The following is a 23252-nucleotide window of genomic DNA, read 5'->3' on the forward strand; positions in this document are numbered from 1 at the left end:
TTCAATATTGGTCAGGTATATTAGGAGTTCATCTGCAAATACGTTTAGTTTATATTCATGTTTACCAATACTGATACGTGTTACGTTTGGGTCCTGTCTAATTCTTTCTGCAAGCCGTTCAATTTCTAGTACAAACAGGTGGGGGGAGCGAGGACATCCCTGTCTTCTGCCCCTTTCTAAAGCAATTCAATCAGATAAAGTATTATTTGTGTATATTGTAGCTTTATACAATTTTTTTTTATTACTTTTATTATTTCACCTGGAAAGTTAAGTTTTGAATAGGAAAGGCCATTCAAGACTGTCAAAACCCTTTTCTTCATCAACAGCTATTATTGATAAACCTATATCGTATTTTTGTTGTGTATTGTATTAAACTGAAACATGCTCTTGTATTTGTTTAAGTGTCTATTTTTTAATAAACCCTGTTTGATTATGTATCAAGTCTAGTCAAACTTTTGCCATTTCTATTGCTTATAAGCTTTGTTATTATTTTGTCCGAATGTCTTCAACTTATGGGTCTATAATCAGCTGGGCCTCTCCAGACATTCCTGATTTTAATTTAACTGAAATAATTGTTTGATACGTGGAACTAGGAAGTACTGAATTGGGTGACGTGTGTGTTGTCATTTGTGTAAATAGGGGGCTGCTTTTGCCCAGAATGTTGAATAAAATTCATCATCCATTCCTGGTGCTTTTCTCTGTGCTAATGTTTTAACAGTATCTAATATTTTTTCTTGGGTGATCTGATTTTGGTGATTTTTTTTTTGTTTGTTGTTGTTGTCCGTTGTTAAGTGCTTCAGTTGTTGAGTCTAAGAAGGCTATAGGATCCATTCAACTGTTTAATTCTGATTTATATACATTTTCATAGAAGCTTTTAAAATGATCATTAATCACATTATTGTTTCTAATTACCACTTGTAGCTTTAACTTAAGAAATTATAACTGGTTTAGCATATTTGTTTTGTGAGAGCTGTGAGATATTTACGAGGTGAATGCCATTAAGTAGTATGCTTTATTTGAGTTAACCTGTAGTTGTAGGCTTTCTTCAAAAGTAAAAAATGTAAGATTGTACTGTTTAAGTTCCAAATTTCTTTTTACCTTAGAAAAAGCACATGTAAAGATTTTTTTTAAGGTAGATTTTAAAATGAAAGAAAAATAAATCACTAAAACAGATTAAATTTGTGCAGAGTATGATATTATCATCCCTCTAATGTATGCCTTAAAGTTGTCCCAAATGATATCAGGACTCGGCTTTTCTCTGTCCTGTATGTATACATTTGTAAAGGTTGAATTTTTTTTCTTTTACGTATAATAAATGTAATGTCCAGAAGATGCACTCTGTTCATTTTCTAAACTCTATCGCTAAGTGTATTTTTTTTTATTGGTGTATTAAAACATGAATCCAAGAAATCTTTACTGAATCCAGTAAATTGTTTGAGTGCATTTTTGGAAATAATTCTTGAATAACTTTTCTAATTCTAAAAAAAGGAATAGTGTTTTGTAGTTCGGAATAATAATCTCCAGGTGTTCTGTTAATACATTTATTTAGATCAACATTTTGAGCCTCTTTGGAGGCTCTCTAAATGTGCCTATTTCCGAACTACACTATGGTTTAAAGTTTTGGGTCACTTAGAAATGTCCTTGTTTGGAGAAAAAAAATGCACTTTTTGTCCATTTTTTAAATATCATCAAATTGATCAGCAATACATTGTTGACACTTAATGTTGTAAATGACTATTGTAGCTGGAAACAACTTTTTTTTTATGGAATATCTACATAGGTGTACAGAGGCCCATTATCAGCAACCAACCATGGGGGTGGAAACATCATGCTTTGGGGCTGTTTTTCTGCAAAGGGACCAGGACGACTGATCCGTATAAAGGAAAGAATGAATGTGGCCATGTATCGTGAGATTTTGAGTGAAAACCTCCTTCCATCAGCAAGGGCATTGAAGATGAAACGTGGCTGGGTCTTTCAGCATGACAATGATCCCAAACACACCGCCCGGGCAACGAAGGAGTGGCTTTGTAAGAAGCATTTCAAGGTCCTGGAGTGGCCTAGCCAGTCTCCAGATCTCAACCCCATAAATCTTTGGGTGGGAGTTGAAAGTCAGTGTTGCCCAGCAACAGCCCCAAAACATCACTGTTCTAGAGGAGATCTGCACGGAGGAATGGGACAAAATACCAGCAACAGTGTGTGAAAACCTTGTGAAGACTTACAGAAAACGTTTGACCTCTGTCATTGCCAACAAAGGGTATATAACAAAGTATTGAGAAACTTTTGTTATTGACCAAATACTTATTTTCCACCATAATTTGGAAATTCATTAAAAATCCTACAATGTGATTTTCTGGATTTTTTTTCTTCATTTTGTCTGTCATAGTTGAAGTGTACCTATGATGAAAATTACAGGCCTCATCTTTTTAATTGGGAGAACTTGCACAATTAGTGGCTGACTAAATACTTTTTTGCCCCACTGTATATTTATATATATTTTTAACTGGTTACTTTCGAATGAATACATGTCACATCTAAAACAGCCAGAAAATAAATGAAATGGAAACAGTGGACCTGGTACAGTAGCTGTAATCAAACTTCACTGAGCTGAGGAGACCAGACCATACAGCTACACTCATTGAAAAAAAGGTTACAAAAGGGTATTTTGGCTGTCCTCTGGGTTCCATGTAGAACCCTCTATGGAAAGGTTTCTACATGTAACCCAAAAAGGTTCTACCTGGAACCAAAAAGGTTTCTCATTTTACATTCTAGTCATTTAGCAGACTATATTTTTCAGATTATTTTACAGTATTAGTTTGTGCTGGTCCTCCATGGGAATCCAATCCACAACCCTGGCATTGCAAGTGCCATGCTCTTCCATTTGAGCAACACAGGACCTATGGGGACAGCTGAAGAAGTCTTTTAGAAAAAGTGCTACCTAGAACCTAAGTGTGTGCACCTTCCAGCCTCTCACATCTTCAATCTCACGCTCTCTCCGTTCTGAGAAACTGTCTGTTAGGAGATAAGGATCAGGGGAAAATGTACTGCTCTCTTTGTCTGGGAAGATTTCCCAGGAAATGGGCTCTTGTCACTGTTCTATGTCCTCATGTGACAGCCATTCACTGACGCTCACCCGGTCCGCTGGTGTGATTAAAAAGACCAATCAATATTTCCGTGCTTATCTCATTTAGGCTGGCATGGTAAATCAACAGAGTAGAGGAGATAGTGGAAATGTAGCTATTGGCAATGATTGATAACGTTAGTTCTCATGTAGGATTGATTTTCAGCTTGAGGTCGAGAAACTAAGAGGATGTCGCTGATGTTTAGAGTTGCGGCGATAACCGGAAAGGTATCGACACCGACCATACTAGGCTCCTCAGAGGAGGAAGGGAAGGACCATCCTACTCAGTGAATTTCATAAAAATATTGAAACATTAAGGTTTTAGATAAAACTATATTCAGATGTCACCAAATAACTGCTTAATACACAGTTTTGCAATGAAGGTCTACACTAGCCTCAACAGCAATCTCTGGGGTAGCACCATGGTGTATCTAGAGGACAGCTATTTTCCATCCTCTTCTGGGTATATTGACTTCAACACAAAACCTCGGGTTAACTAACTTTAGCCACTGTTTGCTAAAAATCTATGGAAGTGATGGGGGCATGTGAGCACATTCACTTAAGTACTATCAAACCAAATATGGAGTTGATTTGGACTGATTTGAGGCAATTTGGACTTCATTTTTCATTTTTTTGTAACATGATCACATGCCCCGATCACCAGATTTTTAGCTAGCGGTGGCTAAAGTTAGCTAATGTCTTTAAACAGCCATTAGAAAACAACTGAACCATGGATTGCAGTTTCCCCTGGCCCATAGACTAATTTCAGGGTGAGGAAATATGTAAAATAGTGAACATTTAACCACTCATTTAACATTTTAGTTTCAATATAGTTTTTTTTCTTATTGAATGATGTGACAACTCAACAATGTAGCTTCTCTGCCTTTATTACTAATAAGTTGTGTGCACGATATCACTAATGTTGGAAGTGTTCATACTGTAGTTTGTTGTTAGGGTTCCCAGACAACCTGATGGTCACACACATTGCCTCTGTGTTAGCCAGCCACATGCAATCTCCAGCTGTGAAACCTGTTTTATTTCACCACCTAGAAGATATAATGGATCAAAAGTGCAATCATGTTCTGTTTTAGAAGTAATCAATACTTTTATTGAGTGTTGGAAAGTGTATCACATGGGGTTTGGCGTAGCCTCTTGTGACAGCCTCAGCTAATTTGGTGCCGAGTTAATAATAATTGATGGGAAGGCTGAAACTTGAAATTGTTCACTCATTTACTATGGGACTAGGCTGCTTTACCCAGCTTTATATTCATCATGTGAGTATGTTTTACCTGCCATCTCTGCTATGTCAGGGGACCTCTCCAGTTTCTTGTTTGTTGCTCACAAATGTTTGAGTGGTGTTTGTGTACTGTAACTACTAATTCCTGGAGGTGTGATCTGGTTACAGTTTAATACTTCTGGTCTGTGGCTTCTAGGCTAATTTGGCTGTGCGTCAACTGCAGCTAGAAAGATAACTAAAGGTCACTGGTTCACAAAATCGACTCAGACAATTGACCCTTTTTTGTTGTGTGTATGTAATATGAAGCCATGAGAAAGGTTCCTACTACAGTAGTTGCATTGAGCCACTTTTTATTTTGTATACTGCTGTTTAAATGACTGTCAAGATGAAAATGTTGAACCAAAGAGTAATACAACAAACGAAGGACAGTCATTGACTCCAGAACAGAGGTGTTTAAATTGAGGAAATGTTTCCATCTTCTCCAGACGGGTGTGAAATAACTCTCTTTTCATTTTTTCATTTTATTTAACCAGGTAGGCTAGTTGAGAACAAGTTCTCATTTGCAACTGCGACCTGACCAAGATAAAGCAAAGCAGTCGACACATATGACAGAGGTATACATGGAATTAACACAAACATGCAATCAATAATACAGTAGAAAAGTCTATATACAGCATGTGCAAATGAGGTAGAATAAGGGAGGTCAGGCAATAAATAGGTCAATAGTGGTGAAGTAATTACAATATAGCAATTAAACACTGGAATTGTAGAACGTGCAGAAGACAGAAGATGAATGTGCAAGTACAGATACTGGGGTGCAAAGGATAAATAAATACAGTATGGGGATGAGGTAGTTGGATGGGCTATTTACAGATGGGCTATGTACAGGTGCAGTGATGTATGAGCTGCTCTGACATCTGGTGCTTAAAGCTAGTGAGGGAGATGAGTCTCCAGCTTTAGTGATTTTTGCAGTTTGTTCCAGTCATTGGCAGCAGAGAACTGGAAGGAGAGGCGGCCAAAGGAAGAATTGGCTTTGGGGGTGACCAGTGAGATATACCTGCTGGAGCGCGTGCTGCTATGGTGACCAGTGAGCTGAGATAAGTCTGGGCTTTACCTAGCAGAGACTTGTAGACCTGGAGCCAGTCACACCTGGAGGAAACCTGGCACCATCCCTAGAGTGAAGCATGGGGGTGGCAGCATCATGCTGTGGGGATGTTTTTCAGAGGCAGAGACTGGGAGACTACAGGACAATGACCCTTAACAAATAGCCAAGACAACGCAGGAGTGGCTTTGGGACAAGTTTCTGAATGTCCTTGAGTGGCCCAGCCAGAGCCTGGACTTCAACAGCGACACTCCCCATCCAACCTGAAAAAGTTTGAGGATCTGCAGATAAGACTGGGAAGAACTTTCCAAATACAGGTGTTCCAAGCTTGTAGCGTCATATCCAAGAATACTCGAGGCTGTAAACGCTGCCAAAGGTGCTTCAACAAAGTACTGCTAAATGACTTAAATGTAAATGTAAATGTACTGAGTAGAGGGTCTGAATACTTATGTAAATGTGATATTTCCCTTTTTTATTTTTAATACGTTTGCAAAAATATTTTTAACAGTTTTCGCTTCATCATTATGGGGTATTGTGTCTAGATTGATGAGGGGAAAAAATATTTAATCAATTTTAGAAGGCTGTAATGTGGAAAACAAAATGTGGAAAACATGTACTTTCCGAATGCTGTATGCATCCATCCATCCATCCATCCAGTATGGTACAGGAATGGTATGAAAATCAGCATACCGCCCAACCCTAGCAGAGCGCAACCCACTGATCCACAACCCGACTACCCCTTACATGACTAAGTCACATTATTCATGCAGGTTTTATAGGGTTCCTGTTGTTCCTCACAACGATCACCATGGAGTTCAGTTAATGAAAAGACAGGCACCATGTTGAGTAACTGGAAAATGTAATAAATGGTCTTCTACATAAACACTCTGACAACAAATTCCTTTTGGCCTATCTTCCTTCAAGTTATAATATTTTCACATTTTCCTTCTACTTTCTCCTCTCAAAATGATTTCTCCAGTCTTGAATGATCTTCAATATGTTTCTGCCTCCTGTCTTTTTTCCCTGCAGTGTTCCCTGTTCAGTGTGGGATGCTAGCAGACCGGTGGCGAGCCGAGGCTGAAGGAGCATGGTGAAGCACCAACCCTTGCAGCAGGTCTATGAGAAGCAGCTGTGTTTGTCCTTCCTCACTGGGATCTATGGCTGCCGCTGGAAACGCTACCAGCGTTCCCATGACAACAGCTCCAAGGTGAGAGAAGACTTTTGCAAATGTCACAAGATGTTCTGTTGTGGACAAATTATGGGTGTATTGGTATGTCCTCTTCTCATACCAATCAATGGAATATCTGAGAGTTGGATTGTCCTGACCTTTAATTGCACATGCTGGCAACACACTCTTGTTCTCAACCAGTCAAAGGACTTATTAAAGGGAGTGATGTACAGAGAGACCTGTCGTCTTGTCTCCTCTCATCGCCGTGTGGCACAGACTAGGGAAAGCTAGGCCTCAGTATCAAATTCCAAAGGAACTGATGCCCTTTCACTCACCTAATCAAACTGAGACAAACTGATGCCCCTTTAAGGAGTAAAACATCTATAACCCGTACTGAATGACTGTAAGACATATCTATTTACCCACATGGACTGAGGCCAAAACAGGGGATCTGTGCTAATGATGTATGGCTGGAAAGCCTGCGTTAATATAGCTTGCGTTAATAACTAGGCTTGAGGTCAATAGGAAAACGCTTTGGATCTCCTCATCGGACATTTACTGAGCAGCATGAGACCGCAAATCATCAATGATAATGATGAGTTACCGATATAGGGATTGATACACCTTCACAAGCACAGTGTGTGTGTGTGTGTGTGTGTGTGTATGTGTGTGTGTGTGTGTGTGTGTGTGTGTGTGTGTGTGTGTGTGTGTGTGTGTGTGTGTGTGTGTGTGTGTGTGTGTGTGTGTGTGTGTGTGTGTGTGTGTGACCCTGTACAGGATGTAGAACAAAAGTCGGCTAGCCTGTTTATTAGGCTGTCATTAGCACTACTGCAGCACCTGATTTAGCTCCAAGTACCAAAGTGGAATCACTGTTTAAACCAGAACGATCTTTCATGAACTGGTTACCGTTTGATGTTATGGTCCGGCTACTTTGAGATTTTAGTGTAAGCAATGAAAAGCACAGCAGCTGTGTTGAGCTAAATGATTAAACTAGCCTTGGTCTCAGTGGACAGTTTTACAAAACTTTGCTTAGCTTTTATTTTAGGCCACTGGCATGAAAGTAGGTATTTGGGCAGTGTAGGGCTAGGAGCAGTGAGGAGCTTTGGCAACAGTAGTAAACATGTCACTACACAACAGAAGTCTGTTATTTGAAGAACTGCCTTGTTCAGACCACGAGTGACAGATGAATTTCCAAAACTGATAGTGAGGCTTGTTTGTAAGCAAAACAAAGCCAGGAGACATATCACCTGCAGGGAAAGAACAGTGAAATTGTTATGGGGACTTAGATACAGTAACCTGACACGTGTGAGATGGAGCACAACAATATCAGTCAGCCTGCCAGGCAAGAACCTGCCTGAATGACCCCTACCTTAGATATATGCTTCCTGGAGAGAAATAACATATTATAAGCCTTATAATAAGACATTATAGTTCATAGGTGCTTATAACAAGTAATAAAGTGTTATACCGGTCAGCTTTCTGTAAAATATTACCATGTACTGTATTTTCTTGTCTAGAAAGGGGCAGAGTGTAGAGTGAGTAGTGTGCATTGCTATAGAGGTCAGTGTGTACTATATAACTCAACTCATTTTAAAGGGCTAGCAGAACATAGTTCTGCCCATCCTGCCTTGAAACCTTATCACACCTCAGGAATAATTTAAACGTTTTCCATTTGTCTGATTCTTTTCTGGAGGCCCAGAAATGTTCTAAAACCTCTACATCCACGAAAAAAGTGACACAGGCAGGCAAGCAAGTAAGTATTTACCAAAAGCAGAAGTCTGAGTTGTCCAATGCATTCTATAATATATTTATTATAGCTACCGTCCTTGTTAAACTGTTAAATTTATCCAATAGCATACTTTAAAAAATGTAATATTATTAAATGTAACTCAAATGACATTTTCTGTAAATAGTAGTATGTAACACTTTGCTCAATGTAAAGTATTAGGTTTATGGCAGGCCTTGGTAGCCATAAGCTTGTTGTAGAAGTAAATGGCAGTGTTTTAATATAATGCTTCTACCCAGACTCCCAGCTGTGTGTGATGCAGACTGTAGTATCAGAGCCGCTCCTGCTGTTCTTAACTTGTCATTGGACTACAAAAACCCAGTATGTTGTCCATAAATTAGGCCAGTTAGTAGGGAATGTGTGAGCGGGGCAGTAATGAGGTGCTGACCAAGAGGAAAAATACAAACACACAGCTGCACACCTGCTTTCTCTCTCTCCATTTACAAAGCACTCACTCACACGCACACACGATGCACACTCATGCACACAGACATTCATATCATCCAAATACACATCAATGAGAATCACATGTTCATCCCTACACATACTAAATGCAACTCTTACAATACCCATCTCTCCGACTCTTATTATTAGAGTTAATTCTTGACCATTGAGAGAGTGCTACTGTGATTCCCAGGCCTGAGTTGACCCTCCTGTGTTTGTATATCATCGCTTTCTCTTCTGGTACTTAGTGGTATTACTTTGTTATTTCTCAGAAACAGGTTACCTCTGTCCTGCTCTTCAAACCCATAGAGAACTTTGTAATTAATGACCTAGAAACGCTTTCCCTCAAGATTAGCAAACCATAAAGCAGCCCATGCTGAACAAGTTACATTTCCAGCTGGAGTTGGATTCATAGCTCCATCAGTTGTCATTGAGACACAAATTATAATTGTCCTATTTTTATGTGCGTATTTTCATGTAGTACCATGCACCTGATATGGCAAAATCCATGGGATAATAAGTGTGCATAGTACTGTATCATACAGAAGTGAGATGTACACGTTTGCCGGAAATGGTAGGCAGTCATACGGTTTCTCTGACTTTGACTCATCACAATGAAGTAGCTATGTTCTTCTCAATAGATGAAACAGTGTGGTAGGGCAGCACTGTCTATCGGGGCTATAATTGGCAGGCTGTGAAGACATTAGAGAGGGAAGGAGAATGAAGCCAAGGCACAGTCTGGAGGAGGAAGTGATGGGATGACAATGACACTGTGCTAAAGACTGACTTCCTGTATCATTGATAGTGTGGTTGGTTATGGTTGTTTTCTGAAATGGCCCTACTATACTGTAAAATGACTTCCACTGTGACTGGCTGTGCACTGGGCTGGTTGATGTATCTCACATATTGTCAAAAAAAGACTACACCTGGAAAGGTGAAAAGATGCCTGCAAAATGATTCATTTCGACTCTGCATAGGGATGCTACCTGTTTGCCCAATATGACTGGGGGTACCTACGGACCAGAGTTGAGAAACAGTCAAATGTGCTAATGTGCACTTAGTGTTTGTCCAGTGGGGGAGTGTTTTCAGTCAAAATAAAGAGTTATCTCTGAGCCCCATCTTCCCTCTATTGATAAACCAGTAACGACAGACGGTCTATGGAGCTCAGGGAGAAGAACCAGGCTGGGGTCACTGACTGGACTTCATTGTTTTCAGGAACTACTGTGTGGATATTTCTACCCCCTTGGGTTTTAAAGGTGTGAGAGGTATGATCACCCACTGTAATGTGTTGTCTGCGAAAGGTGCAGAAAATATTATTATCCTTGGTTCTCTCCCAGCACTAGCTAACTTCCTGAATTAAAGGAATCAAAAATAAAATTCAACCCAACCCTGCTTCCTCCAACTGTTCTTGAGTGAGTGTTAGATTCATAAAGTGGCTGTAGTCCTACAACTATGCACTTTCACCTCAGCGTAAGTCGACCTTAAATCAATTAAATAAAACCTGCCATTGTCAGAGCCCCTTCCCCATGTCACTTTTCTATTACTTCTATTTGTCACATTGGGTCCAGAGTCTAACTTTACTCCTTTTAGTGCCATGAAAAAGTGTTTGCCCCTTACTGATTTTCTCCAATTTTTGCATATTTTTACTTATGCTGAATGTTATCAGATCTTCCACCAAAATATTAGATAAAGTGAACCAGAGTTTACAAATATCAACTGTACTGATTTTATTTATTTAATTAACAAAGTTATGCAACACCCAATTCCCCGATGTGAAAAATGAATTGCCCCCTTACACTCTGTCATGATGTTGGCCTCTTTGAGTATAGCAACCCCATCCCCCTCTCCCTCTCCCTGTTTATGCATTTCTGTGAATTACTTAGTAATAAATGACTTAAGACAATTGATGTATGGATGACTCATAGTGAAGACTGGGTTCGTACAGATAACCAACAATTTATGACGTTTGGAATGAGACTAATCTGAGGTAAAACAAATAAATCATTAATCAGAAGACTATTGATCAGATATGAAAATATCTGAAAGGTTATATTGGGAAATTATAACTTTGTAATCTGAATACTTTCCTTGGTGCCCCGACTTCCTAGTTAATTACAGTTACATGATTATTCAGTTTAATTGCATAATACTAATTACAGGAATCTTAGATAAAAAACGAAGTCTTCAATTTAATGATAGTAAAGTCACAACAACTCAATAATGGGTTCTGCCACCTTAAGCTGCAATGACTGCAACCAAATGTTTCCTGTAGTTGTTGATCAGTCTCATCACTGTGGAGGAATTTTGGCCCACTTGCATGCAGAACCGCTTTAACTCAGCAACATCTGTGGGTTTTCAAGCATGAGGCGGCAGGGTAGCCTAGTGGTTAGAGCATTGGACTAGTAACCGAAAGGTTGCAAGTTCAAATCCCCGAGCTGACAAGGTACATCATCTGTCGTTCTGCCCCTGAACAAGCAGTTAACCCACTTTTCCTAGGCCCTAATTGAAAATAAGAATTTGTTCTTAACTGACTTGCCTAGTAAAATAAAGGTTAAAAAAAATGAACTGCAACATCTCAATTGGGATTATATCTGGACTTTGACTAGGTCATTCCAAAACTTCAAATGTGATGCTGTTTAGCCATTTTCATGTAGACTTGATTATGTGCTTTGGATCATTGTCTTGCCGCATGACCCAGCTGCGCTTCAGCTCACAGACTGTTCCTTCTATTAAGGCAAGTCACCCAGGTCCTGAGGTAGCAAACCATCACACTATCACCACCATGCTTCACCGTTGGTATGCGTTTCTTACTTTGGAATCCAATGTTTGGTTTTCGCTAGACATAATTGGACCCATCTCATCCAAACGTTGACTGAAGTTTGCCAAAAAACCACCTGTAAGCACCTGGATGATCATCAAGACTCTTCGAAGAATGTTCTCTGGACAGATGAGTCAAAAGTATCACTTTTTGGATGACATGGGTCCCATAATGCTTGGCGAAAACCAAACACTTCATTCCACAGTAAGAACCATATACCAACAGTCACCCATTGTGGTGGAAGTGTGATGTTTTGGGGATGCTTTGCTAACTCAGGACCTGGACGACTTGCCTTAATAGAGGAAATTGTGTATTACGCTCTGTATCAGAGAATTCTACAGGAGAATGTCAGGCCATCTGTCTGTGAGCTGAAGCTGAAGCGCAGCTGTGTCATGCAGCAAGACAATGATCCAAAACACACAATCAAGTCTACATGAACATGGTTAAAAGGCAATAATGTGAAGTTTTGGAATAACCTAGTCAAAGTCAAGACCTAATCCCAATTGAGATGTTGTGGCAGGACTTGAAACCAGCAGTCCATGCTTGAAAACCCACAAATGTCGCTGAGTTAAAGAAGTTCTGCATGCAAGAGTGGGCCAGAATTCCTCCACAGCGATGTGAGAGACTGATCAACAACTACGGGAAGCGTTTGATTGGAGTCATTGCTATTAAAGGTGGCACAACAACCAGTTGTCAGGTGGCAATTACTTTTTCACACAGGGGCATTGGGTATTGCATAACTTTGTTTATGAAATAAATTAAATAAGTATGTAATCCTTGTTATTTGTTCACTCAGGTTCCCTTTATCTAATATTAGGTTTTGGTTGGAGATCTGATAATGTTCAATATAAAATAAAAATACAACTGTAGAGTAACTTATGTAGTAGGCAAATACTGTTTCACAGCACTGTACACACACACACACACACACACACACACACTTGTCACGGCTGTGGAGTATTGTGTGAGACCAGGTAATTGACTGTCTCAACGGAAGTAGTGTGGTGGTTACCTCAGAAACCAGACATCATTTAAACACCAGCCCTCTACTCTCCCATTCTCCCCTGTGCATTAACTCTAACCATAGAAGGTGAGGCCTCACTGATGAGATTCCTAGCCTTTCCTCTGAGTGCAGTGTAAGTGTTAATGTGGTATGTTACTAAAGCACCTTATACCACCCACCACTGTGACCTGTATGCTCTAGTCGGCTGGCCCTTGCTACATATTCATCGCCAGACCCACTGGCTCCAGGTCATCTACAAGTCCATGCTAGGTAAAGCTCCGCCTTATCTCAGTTCACTGGTCACGATGGCAACAACCACCCGTAGCACGTGCGCCAGCAGGTGTATCTCACTGATCATCCCTAAAGCCAACACCTCATTTGGCCACCTTTCCTTCCAGTTCTCTGCTGCCTGTGACTGGAACGATTTGCAAAAATCGCTGAAGTTGGAGACTTATCTCCCTCACCAACTTTAAACATCTGCTATCTGAGCAGCTAACCGATCGCTGCAGCTGTACATAGTCCATCGGTAAATAGCCCACCCAATTTACCTACCTCATCCCCATACTGTTTTTATTTATTTACTTTTCTGCTCTTTTGCTCACCAGTATCTCTACCTGCACATGACCATCTGATCATTTATCACTCCAGTGTTAATCTGCTAAATTGTAATTATTTGCCTACCTCCTCATGCCTTTTGCACACAATGTATATAGTATTTTTTTTCTTTTTTTTCTGTGTTATTGACTTGTTTGTTTACTCCATGTGTAAATCTGTGTTGTCTGTTCACACTGCTATGCTTTATCTTGGCCAGGTTGCAGTTGTAAATGAGAACTTGTTCTCAACTAGCCTACCTGGTTCAATAAAGGTGAAATACATTTTTAAAAAGGTGAGGCCTCACTGATGAGATTCCTAGCCTTTCCTCTGAGTGCAGTGTAAGTGTTAATGTGGTATTCCCCTCTTAACTACCACACATCCACACATTATCACCAGGCCTCTAATAATCGGCTGTAGGAGATGTGGAAGAGGTGCAGCACCAGTCTGACCAGCATGAGATGTCAACTCCACCTGGCTGTGGTCTGACCTGGGCCACAACGCAAACGTTGTAAAACGTGGCAGATAGAGATGTCATGAATACAGCTGACATTATTCCATATTCTTTAATTACTTATTTACATTTTAGTCATTTGTGACTTACAGTTAGTGCATTCATTTTAAGATAGCTAGGTGAGAGAACGACATTTCCCCTCAATAAAATAATTATAATTGGGAAATTTGCTCTTTCGCAACCTTGTTCCGTTTCTGCATGCGCCCCTGACCTGTTTTACCCCCCTCAATCCAGTCAATTACTATAGGGGACTTCCTGGTACTAGACTTTCAGATTTCTGCCTGGTAATCTGCCCAAACTTTCAAGCCAGTCATGCCAGGGGACAGATGAAAGGTGGAAGTTATGTTACCAATCAAAGGGGAAATTCATAAAAATTAGATTTTTATACTGTTTAGTTTCGATTTAAGATGTCATTTGTTTTAGACTTGTTTTACTCGTTGTGTGATTGTTTAAGCTGAAAGTTGTGGAACGTTATGTTAAGTGTTATAGAAAGTACATGTTTTCTTAATTCTGTTGTGTGTTCACCAGTGGGAATGTGCATGGTTCATCATCTTGTGCAGCACCTTCTCCCTGCTCCTCTTCTGGGCTTACTTCTGGTTGGAGGCCCACAATGACTACAACCAATTCAACTGGTGAGTGTAAGTTAGTCCTTACCAGAGTGGCTGTGAGTTGAGTTTGCACCATGCTTCTGGAGGACAGAAACAAGTCTCTCTATTTTGAGCAGCTTTCAATTAGTAATTTAATGTGTGCATATTTCAATATCTCCTATCAGGGCTGGTCCTCTTCTTATCAAGACACTGGCTCAACTTCCCCACCCACTCTGTTTCTCTTTCTTAGGTTACTATACAACCGTTCTGGGGAATGGAAGGACGGCACTGTCCCCATTCTCGCAACCACCGCAGTTGGCTTTAGTTACATAACATTTTTAATGGTAAGTTTCATGTTTTGGTTAAATGCCTGTACACACAGTAAAACACATGTTGTTGCTGCAGGTTCAGTAAGATCTAACCTGATTGTGGCTCTGTACATATCCAGATTTTAGCACTCTGTCATATTTCACTGGGACAGCAGCTGAACCTCTACTGGATCCACAAGGTAGGCCTTCAAATGAACTCTGACCTACTGATGAGGAAATGAATACCATGTTACTGTTAGCCCTGCATAGGAATGTGTAGAACAAATCAAACTGTTGATGTGTTGGTCCCCACAGATTGGTGTGTTGGCTGCCTTGATCACCACTGTCAGTGGTGTGGTCTCCATCAGTGACGTGTGGGGGGACGAATGGGACATCATTCTTATATCGCTACAGGTCTAATTGTTGGTTTCTCTCTCTCTGTGTGTGTGTGTGTGTCTGTGTGTCTGTGTCTGTGTGTCTGTGTCTGTGTGTGAACAAGGTTATAAAACTCCTGTCTTTCTGTGTTGTAATTCAGTCCACAGGTCCTTTCCTGCACATAGGAGCTCTGGCTGCTGTCACAGCGCTGGGTTGGCTGGTCGCTGGACTTGTGATCCGTGCAGGGAGAACCAGTAAGTATTGGGTTGGATTTTGATTGGCTTTCACTTTAACTCGAACAGGATACCAATAGTATACATTATTACATTACTTCATGATTATTATCATTATAATCATAAAGATTTTTGATAATGAACAATGATTGCAGCAGCAGTCAGAAATCTGGGACCTAATGTCCTCACTCTATGGTCTTCCTCCTTCCCAGAGTTCCACATGATTGTGCTGCTTGTCTACCTAAGTGTCCTGCTGGTCTTCTACATGGTTCCCCTTGCCATCACCTCACCCTGCATCATGGACAGGAACAGCCTCAAACCTCGACCTGATGTCATTGGAAGACGGGGGGCTCCAATGGTGAGTCCGTGTCTCCCTACAGAAACATCTTCTTGCCCTCTACTCTCTAGCCGCTTCATGTATATCCTAAGGAATCTCCACATGTAGTCGGCTGCTAACCTATTTCCTATTTCTTTAAAGCTGAAATAATTTGCCTTTCCACCTCTAGCTCAAATGACAGCCACCAAATTCTAACAACCCATGATAACCCTGTGTGTGTGTGTGTGTGTGTGTGTGTGTGTGTGTGTGTGTGTGTGTGTGTGTGTGTGTGTGTGTGTGTGTGTGTGTGTGTGTGTGTGTGTGTGTGTGTGTGTGTGTGTGTGTGTGTGTGTGTGTGTGTGTGTGTGTGTGTGTGTGTGTGTGTCCTGTGCTGTAGCTGGCTCCAGAGAACACCCTGATGTCCTTCAACAAGGCCCTGCAACAGGGGGTCAGCTCCCTGGAGGCCGACGTCTCCGTCAGGTACCCAACCATACTCTACCAGCCTATAACCTAACCCCACCCTACCACCTTAATGTTAGGAGTAATGAGTTCTCTACAGTAGACCGGTAACGGCGGGTGGGCCTTTCTGTAGTGAAGCCATAGCAACATTCACAGCGTGTAAAAGGTTATGGAGAAAATCTAAACACCCCCGTTCTGACCCTGCCTTTGACATAGTCAACTTGTTTTAAGACTATTTTAATCTTACATCCATTCCTTTTCACTAGTGCATTATAGCCTGTTATTACAGTACTCCCATTGCCACAGAACCTCTGTATTTTATTTATGAAAGCAGTGACTTAAATGACATAAATGTTACTGGTTCAGTGATGTCAGTCTGTGGTCCCAACTGTCCTCTACAGTCTGGACGGGGTGCCCTTCCTGATGCGAGACCGCACCCTGAGAAGGACCACTAACATTGCCAAGGTCTTTCCAGACAAACAGCACAAGGACGCCTCCCTCTTCAATTGGACAGAGATTCGCTCTCTAAATGCGGGGCAGTGGTTTTTGGAGGTACCCCTCTCCCCCCTCTGTCTCTCTCTCCCTCTCACTGGGTATATGTCTCTCTCCCTCCTTGTATTGCTCTTTCTCTTAGTCTCTCCCCTTCTCTAGTCTACCCTTCCCTCTCCCCACACCGAGTATATTTTTTCACTCCACTTTGCATCACTTCATCAAATAAAACACCTCTCTTCCTTCTCTCTCCAGAGCGACCCCTACTGGACAGTTGGGTCTCTGACAGGGAGGGAACGGAACCGAATGGGGAACCTGACAGTGTGTAGCCTGGTAGAGATGCTCCGCCTGACAGCCAGGGCCAACCGCTCAGCCCTGTTAAACCTCCATAGACCTCCCCCAGAACACCCACACTACAAGACCTGGATCATGGACACCCTGTGGGCCGTCCAGAGGTCTGGGATATCACAGAAGAGGGTGAGGAGGACTTTCTGTGTATCTATCTGTCCTTAGCAACATTGGTAGAGATGTTGTGTAAATCAAAAAGCAGGTCCAGACTCGTGCCCTGTGGTTTTTTTAGGTGACGTGGACCCCGGACACAGACAGGGGCCGTGTCAGGGGGCTGCAGCAGACCTCCTTAGAGAAACTGTCAGTGGAGGAGTTCAGACACAGGGGCATCAGCAGCCTCACCCTGCGCTACTCACAGGCCAGTAACAAGGACATTCAGTAAGACATACTACTGTTACTCTCAAACTCATACTCTAAACCTAACCATTCACCTGCTGGGATTGTCCAAAATTTTGTCTGGGAGGTCCAAACATGTCATTTAAAAATTCCTAGAATCTTATCTTAATCCCTAACCCTAACCTCACCCTGCATTACAGTTACTCACAGGCTAGCATGTCCAATAACTATTTCTGTTTGTAGGGACTTCCTGGTGAACAACATGAGTGTGATGGTGTACCCGGTGAATGAGCCGTGGCTCTACTCAGTGCTGTGGTGCAGCGGAGTGCCTTCTGTCTCCTCCGACGCCCCCCAGGTCCTCCGCAAGGTGCCCTACCCCATCTGGCTCATGGTAAGAATCTCCGTCTACACCACTTCATTGCATTTACACTTTTGGTACAGTATAGACGTATGGAAGATACCCATGAGTGTAACAGTCAATTTTCTATGACTGGGTACCCCTTTTAACTGCTACAGTACAGAGGCTGGGGACCACAGGGGAGAGTACAGATGGTGACTAGGGAACAGCAGAATAGCTGGGTAAGAGCGAAGTGAGGCATGGGGACACAGCAGCAGACCCAACGACACAGCTCGAGACTAGGACTTAAAACTCAAGTAGTTTCATTCATGTTCTGATCGTCATCGCATGTTCATCATGATGAGAGGTACAGTATATTTGTGGTGATGCTGCGATCTAGTGGTGGATGTTTGTTCTGAACAGCTGTTCTTGTTTACAGAGCCCATATGAATACTGCTTAGTCTGGATCACCTCAGATCTTGTCTCCATCGCCATAGTTACAGGAATATTCATCTTTCAAAAGTAAGTACCCATTTTGCATTATGATCAAACTGAATCTCTTTTCATTTAGCTGTGAATGGTTGTGTATTTGCAGCATACAGCTCACCCTCACACACTTGAGTATTTCCAGAGTATAATAACAATGCAAAGTTCTCTACTACACTGATCCCTGATGAAAGCTGGATCCACACACTTCGGTGATATGTCTGCTCTGCTCCATTGTCTAGTCTGATGTACGAAGTGTTTCTTAGGACTGTTGTGTAAATGTAAAGGTCTGTGTGTTCTGAACTTTGTGTTGCGTAGCCTTCTGCTTCTAAACTGATGCTTCTGCTCTTTCCCTTTCACTGCCCTGTCTCTCTCTTCTCCTCCTCATCTGGCAATTTCTCTCCTTCTGTTTGTCCATATCATATTTTTTTCTTATGTCCTCTTTCATTCCCTCCTCTCTCTTGTTCTTCCCTATTTGTCCTCTGTTCTGCCTGATCTGTTCTGACTGATTTTGTTCTGCCTGATCTGCATGCTACGTTTCTCTGCTGCACTCTGGCGTCTGTCAGCTATCACTTGATCAGGTAACTGGGGTGACTCCCATGTTGCTTTGTTATTTTCTGTCCTTGTGCTTTAATTGTGCCTGAAGCTCTAATGCTTGTACTCAGTGTACACTGTTTCTTTTTTATATATGTATTCATCAATATGGATTCATCATTTGACTATGCTTATATTGACTCTAAATGTGTCTCTGACTGTGCGGTGTCGCCCTGTCAGATGGAGGATGAGTGGCATGCAGAACTACAACCCAGAGCAGATCATGCTGAGTGCTGTGACACGCCGGCCCAGCCGAGATGTCAACATCATGAAGGAGAAACTCATATTCTCAGGTCCGTAATAAATCAAATATAATATAGGCATTTAGCAGACACTTTTATCCAAAGCAACTGACAGAACTGTTTGAAGTTGACACGGAAACATACAGTATAATCAGTATGTAGCCCATGCATGTATCAAACCCACAAGCCTGATGTTGCCAGCACTATTCTTCAACTAACCCACTGAACCAAATCAAGAATGGAAAAGAGTGAGGGTCAAAGTTGAAGTCTTCTTTTTTCTCTCTCTCTTTTTTAGAGGTAAGCAATGGAGTAACCAATACAGATGAACATTTATATCCAGAGAATGGCTATGACATTGGGCAGTACAAGTGAGCTGTGTCTGTATACCTGGAGAATGGCCAGGACAATGCACACTACAGATGAATTGTCTCTGCACCTGTTTGAGCTAGTTGTGCTAACTACACTTACGACGGCATCACACGGAGACTGCAACAGACAGAATCACAATGGCTGCTACTTTAAACTTAGATGTTTCCGCCAACATGTTAGAACTTTGAACTTCTAAAAGTTGTGAATGTTCAATGTTTTGAAGACTGTTGATCTACTTGCTGGAGTGACCTTTTTAAAAGTTGTATTTCAAGCTCTGAAGGATCATGGGATGTTTTTTCTTCTCAACTGTACATTTTTGTAAATATGACTTTGTTTTCAATGATTTTCTTTTCTCTCCGAGAGGATTGTCATGGTTTGGTGTTCTAAATAGTATGCTATTATAAGACTGAATTCACTCTCCATGATGAGTAGTGTGTGTCCTATCCTATCGATGTGTGAAGGACATTTAGCATCATTGGGAATGTACACTGTTCTTTCATTGTGGTTATACAGGTATGAACATGAAGGGAATTCAATAGTCAACATAGTCCATGTTGCAATCATATTTTCTCTGCCTATTTTGTCATGCCATGATTGGTTTGCTTTAGGTTGAAGTTATTATATCCTTCTCTTCACGTGGCTGCCTTTTTGTAAACTAGTTTCCTGGTATGTTACAATAGAGTCTGTTGCCGCAGCAGTGTGTTTCAGTACTTATATTGTTACGACACAACTCCTATAAATAGTATTTCAGGAACAGTACCAGTCAAAAGTTTGGACACACCTACAGTACTCATTCCAGGTTGTTTTCTTTATTTTTACTATTTTCTACATTGTAGAATAATCAAAACGATTAAATAACACATATGGAATCATGTAGTAACCAAAAAAGTGTTAAACAGATCAAATATATTTTACATTTGAGATTCTTCAAAGTAGCCACCCTTTTCCTTGACTGCTTTGCACACTCTTGGCATTCTCTCAACCAGCTTCCTGAGGTAGTCAATTAGAGTGCATTTCAATTAACAGGTGTGCCTGGTTAAATTAATTTGTGGAATTTCTTTCTTTCCTTAATGTGTTTTAGCCAATCAGTTGTGTTGTGACAAGGTAGGGGTGGTATACGAAAGAGAGCCCTATTTGGTAAAATACCAAGTCCATATTATACCAAGAACAGCTCAAATAAGCAAAGAGAAATGACAATCCATTATTACTTTAAGACATGAACGTCAGTCAATCCGGAAAATTTCAAGAACTTTGAAAGTTTCTTCAAGTGCAGTCACAAAAACCATCAAGCGCTATGATGACTGGCTCCCATCACGACATCAATAAGTGCTTCACAGATTTAAAGTAACAGACATCTCAACATCAACTGTTCAGAGGAGACTGCGTGAAATAGGCATTCATGGTCGAATTGCTGCAAAGAAATCACAACTAAAGGACACCAATAAGAAGAGACTTGCTCTGTCTTTGTGAGATGCAAAGTAGGTGAATGGATAATCTCTGCATGTGTAGTTCCCACCATAAAGCATTGAGGAAGAGGTGGGATGGTGCTTTGCTGGTGACACTGTCAATTATTTATTTAGACTTCAAGGCACACTTAATCAGCATGGCTACCACAGCATTCTGCAGTGATACACTATCCGGTTTGCACTTAGTGGGACTATCATTTGTTTTTCAACAGGACAATGACCCAACACACCTCCCAAGTTGTGTAAAGGGCTATTTGACCAAGAAGGAGAGTGATGGAGTGCTACATCAGATGATCTGGCCTCCACAATCCCTCGACCCAATTGAGATGGTTTGGGAAGAGTTGGACTGCAGAGTGAAGGAAAAGTGCTCAGCATATGTGGGAACTACTTCAAGACTGTTGGAAAAGCATTCTAGGTGAAGCTGGTTGAGAGAATGCCAAGCGTGTGCAAAGCTGTCATCAAGGCAAAGGGTGGCTACTTTGAAGAATCTATAATATAAAATATGTTTATTAAACACTTTTGGTTACTACATGTTTCCGTAAGTGTTATTTCATAGTTTTGATGACTTCACTATTCTACAATGTAGAAAATAGTCTAAATTAAAAAAAAACTTGAATGAGTAGGTGTGTCCAAACTTTTGACTGGTGTTTCAGATCTTTTGACTTGAACTACACTGCTCCAAAAAATAAAGGGAACACTTAAACAACACAATGTAACTCCAAGTCAATCACACTTCTATGAAATCAAACTGTCCACTTAGGAAGCAACACTGATTGACAAATTTCACATGCTGTTGTGCAAATGGAATAGACAACAGGTGGGAATTATAGGCAATTAGCAAGACACCCCCAATAAAGGAGTGGTTCTGCAGGTGGCAACCACAGACCACTTCTCAGTTCCTATGCTTCTTGGCTGATGTTTTGGTCACTTTTGAATGCTGGCGGTGCTTTCACTCTAGTGGTATTATGAGACGGAGTCTACAACCCACACAAGTGGCTCAGGTAGTGCGGCTCATCCAGGATGGCACATCAATGCGAGCTGTGTCTGTCAGCGTAGTGTCCAGAGCATGGAGGCGCTACCAGGAGACAGGTCAGTACATCAGGAAACGTGGAGGAGGCCTTAGGAGGGCAACAACCTAGCAGCAGGACCTCTACCTCCGCCTTTGTGCAAGGAGGAGCACTGCCAGAGCCCTGCAAAATGAGCTCCAGCTGGCCACAAATGTGCATGTGTCTGCTCAAACGGTCAGAAACAGGCTCCATGAGGGTGGTATGAGGGCCCGAGGTCCACAGGTGGGGGTTGTACTTACAGCCCAACACCTTGCAGGGAGCTTTGGCATTTGTCAGAGGATACCAAGATTGGCAAATTCGCCACTGGCGCCCTGTGCTCTTCACAGATGAAAGCAGGTTCACACTGAGCACGTGACAGAGTCTGGAGACGCCGTGGAGAACGTTCTGCTGCCTGCAACATCCTCCCGCATGACCGGTTTGGCGGTGGGTCAGTCATGGTGTGGGGTGGCATTTCTTTGGGGGGCCGCACAGCCCTCCATGTGCTCGCCAGAGGTAGCCTGACTGCCATTAGGTACCGAGATGAGATCCTCAGACCCCTTGTGAGACCGTATGCTGGTGCGGTTGGCCCTGGGTTACTCCTAATGCAAGACAATGCTAGACCTCATGTGACTGGAGTGTGTCAGCAGTTCCTGCAAGAGGAAGGCATTGATGCTATAGACTGGCCCGCCCGTTCTCCAGACCTGAATCCAATTGAGCACATCTGGGACATCATGTCTCGCTCCATCCACCAACGACATGTTGCACCACAGACTGTCCAGGAGTTGGTGGATGCTTTAGTCCAGGTCTGGGAGGAGATCCCTCAGGAGACCATCTGCCACCTCATCAGGAGCATGCCCAGGTGTTGTAGGGAGGTCATACAGACACATGGAGGCCACACACACTACTGAGCCTCATTTTGACTTGTTTTAAGGACATTACATCAAAGTTGGATCAGCCTGTAGTGTGGTTTTCCACTTTAATTTTGAGTATCACTCCAAATCCAGACCTCCATGGGTTGATAAATTTGATTTCCATTGATAATTTTTGTGTGATTTTGTTGTCAGCACATTCAACTATGTAAAGAAAATAGTATTTAATAAGAATATTTCATTCATTCAGATCTAGGATGTGTTATTTTAGTGTTCCCTTTATTTTTTTGAGCAGTGTATATGTAGAAATAAAGCAATAGATGTGTCCCTTTATCTTGGGGAAACATGACTGTGTAGTTGTACATCATACTATGGATATATATATATATATATATATATATTTTTTTTTTTTACCTCTGTGCAAATGTACTTACTGTCATTTTTAAATTTCATTTTTAAATGTTTCTAGTCGATATTAAACCCCATAGTTGTGTGAGTTGGCAAAACAAGTATATTTTTAAATTGCAGTGTTTCACAGATCTGTTCTTTAAGGGTCCTGATTGTGCTATTATAAACATTTCTCCATTCATTATACATGGCACACTGCTAAC

The 23252-nt window shown here is 41.5% G+C and overlaps 1 protein-coding gene across 3 annotated transcripts in view; it reads left to right on the forward strand.

Moving 5' to 3' along the window:
- Nucleotides 1-20135, forward strand: part of LOC124010208 (glycerophosphodiester phosphodiesterase domain-containing protein 5-like) — a 42100-nt gene extending 21965 nt beyond the window's left edge. For 2 of the 3 annotated variants that reach the window (XM_046322631.1, XM_046322641.1), the window contains exons 2-17: nt 6487-6664; nt 14310-14413; nt 14619-14712; nt 14817-14876; nt 14992-15090; nt 15212-15305; nt 15497-15642; nt 15998-16080; nt 16461-16611; nt 16804-17025; nt 17129-17274; nt 17476-17623; nt 18009-18091; nt 18622-18636; nt 18830-18942; nt 19187-20135. In XM_046322631.1, the coding sequence (XP_046178587.1) occupies nt 6545-6664; nt 14310-14413; nt 14619-14712; nt 14817-14876; nt 14992-15090; nt 15212-15305; nt 15497-15642; nt 15998-16080; nt 16461-16611; nt 16804-17025; nt 17129-17274; nt 17476-17623; nt 18009-18091; nt 18622-18636; nt 18830-18942; nt 19187-19263 (1755 nt within the window). In that variant the 5' untranslated portion in view covers nt 6487-6544 and the 3' untranslated portion in view covers nt 19264-20135. The remainder of the gene's footprint in view (nt 1-6486; nt 6665-14309; nt 14414-14618; nt 14713-14816; nt 14877-14991; nt 15091-15211; nt 15306-15496; nt 15643-15997; nt 16081-16460; nt 16612-16803; nt 17026-17128; nt 17275-17475; nt 17624-18008; nt 18092-18621; nt 18637-18829; nt 18943-19186) is intronic. The other variant, XM_046322651.1, reaches the window with a different exon arrangement.
- The last annotated feature ends 3117 nt before the right edge of the window (nt 20136-23252 follow it).

The sequence above is a fragment of the Oncorhynchus gorbuscha genome, linkage group LG02 (assembly GCF_021184085.1).
Source record: "Oncorhynchus gorbuscha isolate QuinsamMale2020 ecotype Even-year linkage group LG02, OgorEven_v1.0, whole genome shotgun sequence".
Classification (NCBI taxonomy): Eukaryota; Metazoa; Chordata; class Actinopteri; order Salmoniformes; family Salmonidae; genus Oncorhynchus; species Oncorhynchus gorbuscha.